Source organism: Aythya marila (assembly GCF_965140915.1).
Source record: "Aythya marila genome assembly, chromosome: 3".
Classification (NCBI taxonomy): domain Eukaryota; kingdom Metazoa; phylum Chordata; class Aves; order Anseriformes; family Anatidae; genus Aythya; species Aythya marila.
The window spans coordinates 25,407,365-25,420,433 of NC_139044.1; the positions used below are offsets into that span (position 1 = coordinate 25,407,365).

Sequence of the window (13,069 nt, forward strand, 5' to 3'; positions counted from 1 at the left end):
GGTATAAGAATAGGCTTCTCCCTCCTGATTACTTGAAGCAGTTTTCTTCATAGATGCTGTTCCACACTCTCCAAGCAGAGGGCCCTTTGTAGCCAGTGTAACGTTCTGGGTTCAGCAGCAAATCCACGTACTGTGCATCTGGAGACCTCTCATCTAAATAAGAATATGTAACAAAAGGTTTCCAACTGATCATTTTAAAAATACTTAAATAAAAAGCCACAGGACTACATATAAATAAGAGGTCTACTATTATTTCTCCAGCTGGATTCTAAATGCTATGCACACAGAAATATAGCAATATACTCACTAAGCAGAAAACCCCAAAGAACAGAATCTATTCCACAGTCTCTTATGCCACCAAAATTTCCACAATGTCTGAATACTTTTAAGTAGCTTCTTCAACTCTGCCATAAACACTTCTCCTGCAGTGTATTCTCCTGACATATACTTGGACATAAACAGTGTTTTGTTTTAAACAGGCTTCAAACTCAGGATTTAATCATTCAGCAGTATTCAGTGCAAAGAAGGGGAGAGAAGAGTTGCTTTTTCGAAATGGGTATGCTGCTGAGGGAGCTCCTTAATACCTGGAAGATTTATTTATTAGCTAAATCACTTATTCCTCACATAAGCTTGTATGCTGGCGCAAAGTACGAATCCTAGTGCTTAATTGAACAAACTCAGCATACCCCAGGACACAGAGTTGGTTACAACATAAAACAGTATTTAAACAGCATTTCAACAAGTTGCATTCTCATCTCTCATCTCGCTTCAAATTCTGGCAACACACCCAAAGTAAATAGCTAAACAACACTCTTTCTGCTTGAAAACTCTATTTATATAGTGTAAGAATAATAAACTGGACTAAGTTTTCCAATTACACTCAGTAAAAAGCAGGAAGCGCTCCCTCTCCTTCTCTTTGAAATTCCAGGTCAATAACAAATCATGCTTAAGACCTGCATACAATGCAAGGCAGAAGTCCGTAGACTTATTTATGGGAATAGCCCAAGCAGTGCAATTGAGCATTTCCTCAGATGTTGAAAAAAAAGACAAAGAAAGAATGGAAACTGCTCTGAAGAGATGATTCCACACGAGCAGTTAAGCATCACTTCAGCAGTAGCAGCAAAAACAAAGAAAAGAGACAGACAAGAACACAGTGAGTGCCAGATGGAATAACGTCAAATTACAACTTGATTTCTTTGACAACATGGCTAACCCAAGCAGTTCCTACACTTCCTGGTCACTTCAGCTCTCTGCTTTGTTCTCATTATCCACATACAACTGAGTCTGTGGGGCAGCACAACAGAAAGATAGAAAACTGACCTAGATTAAGCATTTTTTTTTCCAGCTAGATCACCTCCCTTATCTACTCGATCATTAAACCCAACAAAACATTAGTAAGAAGTAAAACTGAAGATACAGCTTTGTGCTACAGCTGAATGAATTAAGGGCTCTGATGTCACCAGGAAGAGAGGTAATGAAGAAAAAAACAGTTTCTCCCTCCTCCCTGTCACTCCCAGTGCAGTTATCCTCTCTCTCACCTCTCCCTGCACCAGCTCAGGGACTCATCTAACAAGCCAGTTCACCCCAGCAGTCTGGGAGATGGAAGGGAGATGTCAGCTTTCCTGGTATTCAACTAAATTGCAATCAGCTTACCATGCAGTGAGAAGCATGCCACAGCCACTGCAAAAAAGGCACTGGAAGCACGCAGTTGAGGGTAGCACATCATCTTTCAGAAGGACACAAAGTAGGGAGATGGTACCAGAACTACTTAAGCTAATATTACTACTAAAAGAAATGCTCCTTAACTATACCTTTCCCAACTGAGTCCTCTTAAAAATATGAGTGTGCAGCCTGAAGACAGTAGGGATTGCACAGCTTATTGCTTAAGCAGCAGCATATTGCACAGAACAGCTCAGATCTACAGTAACGCTCACCAAGTATTACAGAAACAGAAAATTTTCATACAGAAAATTGCACATATAAGATGCAGTACTAGTGCTCAAAGAACCGCAACTGGTAAGTCCACTACAGCTACTTTCTCAGGTAACACCAGGTTTTAATCTAAAGGCAGATTAAAATGTCTTGCACAATACCTTGCGTCTTAACAACATAGAAAACTTACTAAGGTATTTAATAAAAATGCTTTTAGCAGCCTTCCTTGAACATGACAATTTATCTGTTTATGTGTTTATCTGAAAAATACTCCTTTAAGCTTTGAACATTACATGCAAATAAAAGGACTCACATGTGGAGCAGAGGGAAGACAATTTAGAATCCTAATGTGTTAACACATAAGTCTTTACAAATAAGGGTGAATTTAGTGCAGAAATTGTTTGAAACAGCAAGGCTGGAAGGACATTATCAGCCCAAGCATAGATGACAGAACAGTAGCAAGAATAATATGGCAGTAAGAAGCTGAATCAAGTGCAAGTATTTGTCTTAGATTTGTGCCAGATACTTCTCCTGTATAAGCATCTTTTTTTTTTTTTTTTTTTATAAAAAGGCAAAATCCCTCCCATTTAAGTTGTTTATTTCTGTAAAAGTCTCTTGTCCATTTAGTAGCAGGAGGTAACAATAAATGTAGACTACTAAGTGCTCCTTGTACAAACTGCATTCTCTGTGTGTAAGATGATATGAACTGTCACATGCCTGCTTACCACAAAATTAAAACCTTTAAAAAATGGTTATTGGTAGAGCAGCTATAATATTCTGTGTTGTTAAGAGACAGTAAATAAAACAAACACTCTGAAAAAGCTTAAATATTTTACCATCAAGTTCACAAAAATGATCCTGTGAATCATCGTATCTTGCCCAGTCAATGAAAGCCTCCTTACTTTGGTTACTGAGGGGAAGAAAATACATTTGGTTTTAAACTTTTAAATAAACAAGGACAACAAGAGCTACTCAAAGACACAATCAACACAGTAATTAACTTGGAATTGAAATCCAAATTACTTTATCTGGCACACTAGAATACATGGCATTACCATTAGCTGCACAGAGGAATCAACTTTTAAAAGTCAATTTCATGTCAGATACCAAGACAGATTTCACCATCATTATTTGAACAAACTACACAGGCAGTGACTTCGCTCCCTTCAGTAAAAACTTGGTAAAATAATTCCATACCACATTTTTAACACTTTCTCAAGTACTTCAACAGCTGTCAGTTCAGGAAAAAAAGATGATCTTATTTTCTTAACCCGTACTTCCAGAGCGGTCTACAATACTTAACCTTGCTTCTGAGTAGGAGGCTGGACTTCTAAAGGCCTGTTCCAGGCTAAACTACTTTAAGAATGATGTAAGTCTTTTAAACAACATTACTCTGCTCACCCTAGCAATTTGAAGTACTTTGAAGTTCTCTCACTATGAAACACAAACAGTGCCACAAGCTGAATGTTTCCTTCTACACATATGTGCAGCACAGGACTACCAATGCCACACTACTGACAGTAAAATGTAAGCAACATTAAAACGGGAAGTCTGCTCCAGTAAAGTCCCTGGAAATACTGAAAATAGCCTATTTCATTTGGCCAGATTAGTACTAGCTCAATTCTACAGATGCAAACCTTTAACTAGATACATGTTTAACCTTCTGCCAACTCAAAACTTAAAACTTCCCCGATGTCCTTCTCCAGTAACTATGGGCACACGAGATTTGATAGCCACAGGAAACACAGTTTATAAAGGAAAATAACCCTCGACCATGAGCATTTTGCACTTCTAGGTATAGAATTGGGAGGTTTGCCTACAAAACAAAAACTCTTCCTTCACTTGGAGGATCCTTTATCTGACCTCTGCCAGCTTTAATCAACTGCCTTAATCTGATACAAGGCCTTCTCTTTAGCTTTCTGTACACGTACTCATCCTCATTCTTTCATCTTACAGAAGTGGAAGAGTGTTAATGGCTTATTTCCCCCAAAACACCTGGACAAATGCTCTACCCAGTTTGGTTTAAGATACTACATATCAAGCAGTAGCATTTGCCTCCCCCCTCTTCAAATTGCAGTCCCATTTTGTTTCTAGGCAGGGAAGTCTCTACATTTTCATCAGGTAGAACTGCTGAAATCTATGGCCAAAGGTGCCACACCTTTCCAACAACAGTGAAAAACTGATTTTTCTATTGCTACTTCTTAAATGTGAGGCATCTAATCAACTGTAAGTTTTTCTAAGTGCTGTTCTCCTCTTTCTTACGTAGGGGCAACACTGTCCTGAAGAGTTCTTCCCACCCAAGCATGACTGTGCCATGCAATAAGCAAGATCAGGGAATTGATGGAAGCTAAAAATAACTTTGCCAACAGAAATAATTCGCAAGCTCCCTGATCTGGTTCACTGAATGATCACAAACAGGCATGTCAGTGTAACAGAGGGACAGAGCAGGACAGAACTCCTTAATTCATCACAGTCATCAAGAACAAAGACGGTTGATACTTGTAAAATGCAGAAAAAATACATTCATTTGCAAACTTTCTTCATCTTTTGATGCTGCAAGATTTCAAATAAAATCATAGTATACTTAAAAAAAAAAAAAAAAAGTAATGAGCCTACTTAACACTTTTACCTTCAGATGTTCTTGCATCATTTCACATTTACTTTTTAATGGGCTATGGAAGAATGAAGAACAAAAACAAGACAGACAAAAAGGAACACCCCTTTGTTACTATTTTTATACTACTGTTATAAATCACAGCATACCTTAAGGTACTGTTAACTGCTCCCAGTTTGTTAGCTTGCTCACAGTCTTCCAATTCTTTGGAATGATTTGCTGCTTTTGAGTACTGTAAAAAAGGTTACATTCAACATATAAGTGAACTAAAATTTATTGAAAGCAGGTGATGTGAGAAGTATTTCTAAGCTTAGCATTGAATCTGACAGTATCAGGGAAAAATCCGTATATTCTGGAAGTGGCAAGTAACTGTGGAACACTTTTTCTCCTCCCCCCCCCCCCCAACTTATTTTTGTCAGTCTATTTTCACCCTGTACTTTCAACTGCCACAGAAAATTCAGGTAAATGTGTCGGATTTTTTTTTTTTTCTAAATAGAGTTCTGAAATATTTCTGATACTTGTTTACATTCTTGCAAACTGACTTTGGAATACAAGCAATGGGATAGCTGTAAACTTAACTTGGGGTATGATTATGCTTGCTAAACACAAGGTTTGTCCATCATTCCTGTGGGAAAGTTTATCAGTTTTGGCCGCTTTCCCCATCATGTTTTATTTAATCTTATTCACTAGAATGATTTAGATAACACATAGGTCTGGAAGCGAGGTCTTTTGATCTGGACTCAAACTGGTTGTTTCAAAGCTAAGACTGAAGTCTTTAAGCTGAATGCCAATTCTAAGGTGCCTTTTTTTTTAAACATAATCCAGTGAAATAGAAGCTGTTTTCCTTATTGTTCTGCTAATAGAAGAATTAAATTAAATTCCTTTATTCTACAGTAATATATAGATGTCACCAGGAAATCTGTTAGCTTGTCAGCTTATAGCTCAAAAAACCCTTCTAACTGTTTTACAACATAATACAGTATCAGCACCCTCCTAAAAGATAAACAAACCCAATTTCCTCTTTTGTTTGTTTTGCAGACTGAGCCTTTGGTTTACACAGATTTTTACCTTATCACAGCCTTTAAGAAATATGGAAAGTGATTTGATGTTAGGCAACTGTTATCTTTTTGTAAAGCTGAACTGCTGGCTTCTCTTACTCTGGGGCATATACTTACTGGCAGGAAGGATTACTATCCAAACTAAAACCAGAAATTAAAGACTTCAGTCAACCCTTCAGAAACAGCAAACAATAATTGTAATAACAGGAGTTTTAAAGAAAGAGGATAGCTTCTTTTTATTTTTTTGAGGATGGATTTGTGGTCAAGATGTCATACTCCAGTTATTTCCCACACATATTTAGAAAAAGCTGCAGGATTTCTTTTTTTTTTTTTCTTTTTTTTTTTTTTTTTTTTTACCTGCAATGCGTATACCATGGTATTTCTTAAAAAAAAAATAAATTAAAATTGTTTAGACAAATAGGCAGGACAACTTTAAAATTACACTTGCTACCCCTTGAAACCGTCACTACCCCTAAAAATGCTAATCACAGAAATTCAACACTGGCAAGGTCTTCACACTACATTTTGTACTTAGTGATAAAAGGATTTATTCAACTCTAAATGAGTTAACATTTTACGAAACTTAAACTAAAATATTTAATAGGCTATATACAATAGAAAAGTCTTTTACTATGCTGTTTTTCTTCTTAAGATGGTCATAGTTTTTATCTTTGAATACAGTGGTAATTCTGCCCAACGCAACTGGAATGCTGTTACTGAAGAGAAGCCTGAAGGGGTTGTTAAGTGCCCTTTTTCCTTGAGGGCTCTGTACATGGATAACATAAATGCCCATCTTCCAGGTTCAAGGCTTGTGTCATCTGAAGGAAGAGTTAACTCCTCCCTTCCAAAAAGGGAGTATTTGTCAAAGACAAAGGGACATGGGAATAAACAGGTAGCCTCCTCCAAAAAGGCTGAGCTATCTGTGATCCACGTTCCAGATTTGGCAAGGCACACCTGCATAACCTTGCCTCAAACTTTTGAGTAAACGGTGAAGTTTGTGAGAAAGCCATAAGTAAATGTGTAGACTGGAGCCAAGCAACATGAAAGTAAGACTGCCAACAGAGGTAAGATCCTTGAGATGTAGATATGCAGCAGCTCATGGATTTAAGAACAAAAGCTCTTGAATCACTTGAAAAGGTATGAAATCATTATTGAAAACATCAGAATATTGCAACTGAGCACCCCACACCAAGAAGTAAGGGAGGTTAGCACCTCCCCACCTGACAGCTACCAGGCAAGCAGAACTTATTAGATACCTCATCACACCAATATTAATGCTTAGCCTAAAAGCTTGCTAGTCCAAACTAGCTATTGTGCACATTAGCCAGTTACTTTCATGTCTATACAGCTTGCAGTCCCTCTGCACACTCCAGAAGTTGTCTACAACAACCACCGAAAGAAGGATTATAAAAAACCTTGCATGTGATGCCCTGTGTTATCCACTAAGGACAGAAGGCTTACTTTGAGGAACGAGATGAAAGCCTACCGACAACATTCATTTTACAGAGTGTTTTTACAGGTTTCATATTAGCTCTCACATCAAGCAACCACGTGGTCCAACAGAGCAAAACAAACCTATACTTTTGTTGTAGGACAGATGACTAACAGGCCCTTCCACTCACTTGTACATATGGAAAAGGAGTCCAAGTACACACACAAAAATGAATGATGTTATGAAAATCTGTTGCAATGAAATTCAGAGGAATGCAGTGGGTTGACACTGGCCAGCAACTAAGCATCCACTGGTCACTTGCTCACTGCCCCTCTCCCTTCCCCTGCCAAGATGGGGAAGAAAGAGTTGGATGAGCAAAGATGTGGACTAGTGGCTTGAGATAAAGGCAGATTACAGAGGGATAGAGCAGAAAACAAATAAATACAAAGTCATGCAAAGGCAGTTTACTTGCCAACTCCAAGAAACAGACCGAAGCCCAGTCAGAAACAGGTCTTTTGGACAGTCTGCCTGCGTACCCGAACTATGTCATACTGAGCATGTTGTTTATCTCTTTGGTTAGTTCAGGTCAGCCATCCCAGCTGCATCCCCTCCCAGCCTCTTGGCCACCCCTAACCTGTTCTCCTGGGGGACAGACAGAAAAGCAAAGCGATAAACAGGGAAGATCTCAATGGCCTGCAAGCACTGATCAGCAATAGCTAAAAAACTGTTTTGTTATCCACACAGCTTTAGTCATGAATCCAAAATAGAGCACCATATGTACTGCTATGAAATAAGTTACAAACCGCAAAACCTACTGAATACCAAAGTAGTGAAGGAGACTAAGAAGTCATTTAGACATTGTTAGGGAACTTGCCCACATGTATTTATACTAGACAGAGTTTCTTGCTCAATTTTCTTGAGTTTGCTAGGTGTGAGGCTCATTCTTTCACATCAACGGTTGTTAAATGGAAAAATGTTAACAGAGAATACACCTGACCTAGAATGAACGAAACAGATACTGCTGATGAAATAACACTGAGATGAACGTTCAAGTCTGAAGCGTTTCCAGGCTTCACAATTCTCCAGTGCTTAAAAACAACAGATATGCAACCTCCTTTGCTCTTAGACCAAAGACCCACCGCTGGCCAGAGCTGAGCTAGTGAGTGACACTGGTTGGGCCTCTCTGAATGCAGATTTAAGGGGAAAAACAACCGCTTTGCAACAGCAGCTGGGAGAGTGAAGAGTGAGAAGCAGCCCTGCAGACCCCCAGGTCAGTGCAGAAGGAGGGCAGGAGGTGCTGCAGGCAGGCAGCTGCAGTTCCCCTGTGGCCTGTGGAGAGGCCCCTGGTAGAGCAGGCTGTCCCCCTGCAGCCCACGGGTCCCACATGGAGCAGATCTCCACACTGCAGCTCCCCCATGGGTAGAGGAGCCCCCAGTGGAGCTGGATGTGGCCTGGAGGAGGCTGCGGCCCATGGAGAGCCCCCGCAGGAGCAGGCCCTGGGCTGGAGCTGCAGCCTGTGGAGAGGAGCCTGTGGCAGAGCAGCTCATGCCTGAAGGACTGCACCCTGTGGTACGGACTCATGCTACAGTGGTTTTTGAAGAACTGCAGCTAACAGGAAGCCCACATACGATCAGTTCAGGAAGGAGGGCATCCTGTAGAAGGGATCCCATACTGGAGTGGGGGCAGAGAGTGAGGAGGAAGGAGCAGCAACAACCAAGTGTTATGGATTGTCTGCAACCCTCACTCCCCCGTGCAGCTCAGGCAGAGGAACAAAACATTTTTAGTTTACATTTAGTTCTCACTCATCTGTTATCAATTGGCAATAAACTGATCTTCCCCAAGTTGAGCCTGTCTTGCCCAAAATGGTAGTTCTCCTGGGATTTCCCTACCCTTATCAAGAAAAAATAAAGAGACTGGTTGAGATAGTTTCTTGCCCTGTCCTCTGAAGAACAGGAACACAACAGCGGTATGCTGGTGCTTAGCTACCTACCGGTGTTATGCCACCAGCCTACTACCCAAAAATGTTTTCACTATTCAACTGAAGTAAAACTATAGAAAGTGAAACTACTCTGTGACTTTCCAGCACCATCTGAAGCTTACATTGGTGCCAATAATTTAAGAAGAGATTCTCTGTTGCTAACTGGACTTCTGTGAAGATGCTGTACCAGCGTAACGCTGGTCTTTGTGCCTAGCTGATCTTCCAAATGCAGAACTGTTCTCCCCGCAGTAATTAAGAAACCACAAAATAAAAACAAAAGAACAAAAAACCCCGGACTAACCACCAACAAAAAACCCTTGGCAAAAAAAACTTCTGCCTAGAACAAGGCAAAAAGCCACAGAAGTGTGAGATACAGCTACAAGTTTAGCAGCTCCTCTACGTTAGGAGAAATGCACAATAGGAAACTGTGCAGAAGCCCAGCACTGAAGTCACAGAAGACTTCTCCACAGAATTCTACCCTGGGTTTATCTATCCAAGAGTATAACTTGCATTATTTAAAGATGTCTTCAGATGGTTTCACCTTTCTAAGGCACATCAGGACAAAAGAGAGGAATTGGACAAGTATGTCCCCCGAGGAAAACCACTTTCTTTAAAATAGTGTTTTAAGGATAATCTACAAGACACAGGACTTTCTCAAATGGACCAAGCCAGTATTTGTATAGTCCTTGAAAGAAGTTATCCATACCAAGATGAGTTTGATGCTTCCTTAAAAGGGATATTAAAGGAGATTGTACAGGAGATTCCCAATTTTTAATTGGCTTGAGGAAGGAATTTTAACTTAACCAAAAGATGTATGAAAATGGCATAAGATTTCTGCCAGTCCTGGTGTCATCTTTCCTGCAGACAAGTAGCAGATGTAAACCCCTTGGTTCTACTACTGATTAAAGTGGCAGAATTGCCATACTTCCAGTACTGTAGCTGCTTGTAACAGCCTGCAAGGCAATTCAGATGAAACAACTGTAGCACATATACCAGCAAATGATAGCTCCCTGAAGAAGTTTTCACTCTTCCTTTATTGTAGAGAAAAAAGTGGCTGATGTTTCCTTAAGTCCAACTCAACATCATTATGTGAAGTAGTATCTTAAGACCACCATTACTCTTTAGTTACTAATTAACATCTTAATTATGGCTCTCAGGATTAATCAGAAGGCTCAAACATGTACTTAAAGAATCTTTAAAGACTAAGTTTTAGAAGAGATGAAGTTAAAATGCCTGTAAGAGTCATTACGATATTTCAGTAGTCAGTTTCTTTACTTGGAAGAAAAGAAACTTTACTTTCTTACATTTGGAAAAGATCAGAGTCAATGAAAAGACTTGCCAGCTAAAACTCTAGGTCTTCTATCCAGAGAAAGTACTAAAGTTTTCCCAGTACAACTACTGCATATGCTGAAACACATTCAGTCATGTCAAAGAGCCGGGAGTTTTTCTCTGGCCACCGGAAGCCTTTAAGAGAATGGGCACACTTCAGAGCGAGCTTGCCACTAGATACATGTAAACAGGAAATGAGACTTCCTCTTGAGCTAAAGCTTGGACAGACTTGTTACACTGATCAAGACACAAATTACTCCATGATAGCTCTCAGCTACCTTTGGTGATCTTTTGTGGAATACAGTTTAAACCTAATACCAACCATCATTTATGATATTGTAAGTTACACTGAGGTGAAATACACAGTAACTATGGCTGGCTGTCCAGTGAGGTGAAAAGTGCTGGGAAGGATGGAGACAGAGTTAAGCAAGAATAAGTATGAACCTACAACAGAGCCATGGCACTATCCTGGTTTTGGATGGAATAGAGTTAGTTTTCCTCCTAGTAGCTGGCATAGTGCTATGCTTTGGATTTAGGGTAAGAATAATGCTGATAACACAGTGAAGTTTTAGTTGTTGCAGAGCAGTGATTACAGTAAGGCAAGGACTTTTCAGCTTCTCACTGCCCTGCCAGCAAGGAGGCTGTGGGTGCATGAGGAGCTGGGAGGAGACAGAACCAGGACAGCTGACCCAACCCAGACAAAGGGATATCCCATAGCATGGTGTCATGCTGAGCAATTAATATGGGGTGGCAAGGACTGCTGCTTGGGAACAGGCTGGGCATCAGTCAGCAGGTGGCAAGCAATCACATTGGGCATTACTTGCTTTGTACGTTATCATCATCAGCATCCTCCTCCTCTTCCTTTTCTGTCCTATTAGTGTCTCATCTCAACCCTTGAGGTTTTACTTTTTTTCCTCTCCTGATTCTCTCCCCATCCCATCAGAGGTGAGTGGGGTGAGGCAACAGCTGTGTGGTGCTTAGCTGCCAGCGGGGTTAAACCACACCAGGCACTCAACAGTAAGATCTCTTATTTGGGCCTCATAGATACTCTTATCCAATCAACTGCTAAAACCTTTTTTCTTGGCACTGTGTTTGGGATTTGGGAATGGGAGTTTTGTCTTTCTGCTCTGACCTCTCTTCTAGGTGTATATACCTCTTTCACTTTCTTGGCTGTGCTAAGATCACTTGATGGCCTGCGAAGGTTGGTTTGGACAAAAGCAAAAACCAACAGCACAGACTGACTACTTAAGCTGGCACAGATGACTTAAGCCTACATCAACTTAAGGCTCATGAGCTGTTCAAGATTAGATGCATCAAAACTACATATAAATGTTCACCTTTTTTAAAATATTACAGGTAGTGTTTAGATATGATTCTTACAAAAAGACTGCATTGCTATTCATCTCAGCTTATACCTTCACAGAGGGTGGCCTATACTCAGGAAGGAGCACAGAATTTTGTATCAGGCATTTGGTGGCCATGCGTCGCTGTCCCTGGTCATTCACTGATTCTGTCTGTACCGAGTCTCAAGCTGTTAAAGACTCAGAACGGCGCAACGGTACCAGCAACATCAGGAACACTGTTACTCGTACAACAGAAAATGCAAAGCTGCACACAGGAACTGTTATGTTAACAGTTGCATCATGACGCCAAGACTGAAGATTTGCAATAAAAAGCCAAACATCTACTGTAATGTTAATATTACAACAAATGAGATGGAACTTAGAAAAATAAAGGACTACTTACCTTATTAGAGCTCCCAGCTTTAATTCCAACAGGTATTTTACTCTAAAAACAAAGATAATTCAGTTTTTATACTGCTCCTAGAAACAATCATGCTTGATATAGAAATATTTAATTCCTAGATTTACAGGAGGCCAAACCATACTTGTTTTACATAATTAGATTGTTCCTTTCCTTCCTTGGATTTATTCAAAACAGTACTACATCTTTGACAGACTTAAGAGTTATTTATGTTAGTGGTAAAATGATTAAGACCTTAGACTACTTTGATTATATTTATTCTTTCAAAATAGTTTTGTCACCCTTTTACTTAAATTTAACTAGATTTGTTAGTAAAAATTCTGAACTAATATGAATTTTGTTAGCTGATGACTGATTATAAGTATAGATCAGCCTTATAAACGAGCCTTGGTATAGTTAAAGAATCAGTATATACTTCAGAATAGTTAAAAGTCTGCCAAAAACAATTTGACATTTCTCACAAGTCAAGGACAGACTACCTTTTGACTGAAGATGCATGATTTCCAAACAGGCTAAGAACCAACCCTTGTCTCTTATGCCTTCTGAAAACGCAAGGCGTACATTATATACCTGCCCCAATCAATAATTTGGGTGACAACAGAGTGCCAACTACTGTAGGCTCTAGTCTCAGACGTGAAATGTCAAAAAAGTGACATTAAACATTAGAAGTGACTTGCAGTTTATGAAATCATGCAGTTCTACCACTTATTGCTTTGCATCACTGCTCACTGAATGCATGTTGTAAGTCACTGCATAGAAGACATGGTAAATCCAAGGAAACAAAGACCTCAATACTACAAATATATTGTTGGGACTTGGTATACATAAGAACCTTAATCACACCTACCCCCAGTCTCTAAATATTAGAAAATGAGATGACTACCTCTAGGAATCATTTTCTCTCCCCCCAGGTAAGTTACCTATTTCACAGCTGTGTTTATTTTGAAAGAATTAATGTATCA

General features: G+C 39.7%; 1 protein-coding gene across 1 annotated transcript in view; it reads right to left on the bottom strand.

The window, feature by feature from the left end:
- Nucleotides 1–13,069, bottom strand: part of ERO1B (endoplasmic reticulum oxidoreductase 1 beta) — a 34,091-nt gene that overhangs the window by 12,093 nt on the left and 8,929 nt on the right. The window contains exons 4-7 of the mRNA XM_082758279.1: nucleotides 12,090–12,131; nucleotides 4,696–4,778; nucleotides 2,769–2,842; nucleotides 33–153 (exon numbers count right to left, since the gene is read on the bottom strand). Of these exons, the coding sequence (XP_082614405.1) occupies nucleotides 33–153; nucleotides 2,769–2,842; nucleotides 4,696–4,778; nucleotides 12,090–12,131 (320 nt within the window). The remainder of the gene's footprint in view (nucleotides 1–32; nucleotides 154–2,768; nucleotides 2,843–4,695; nucleotides 4,779–12,089; nucleotides 12,132–13,069) is intronic.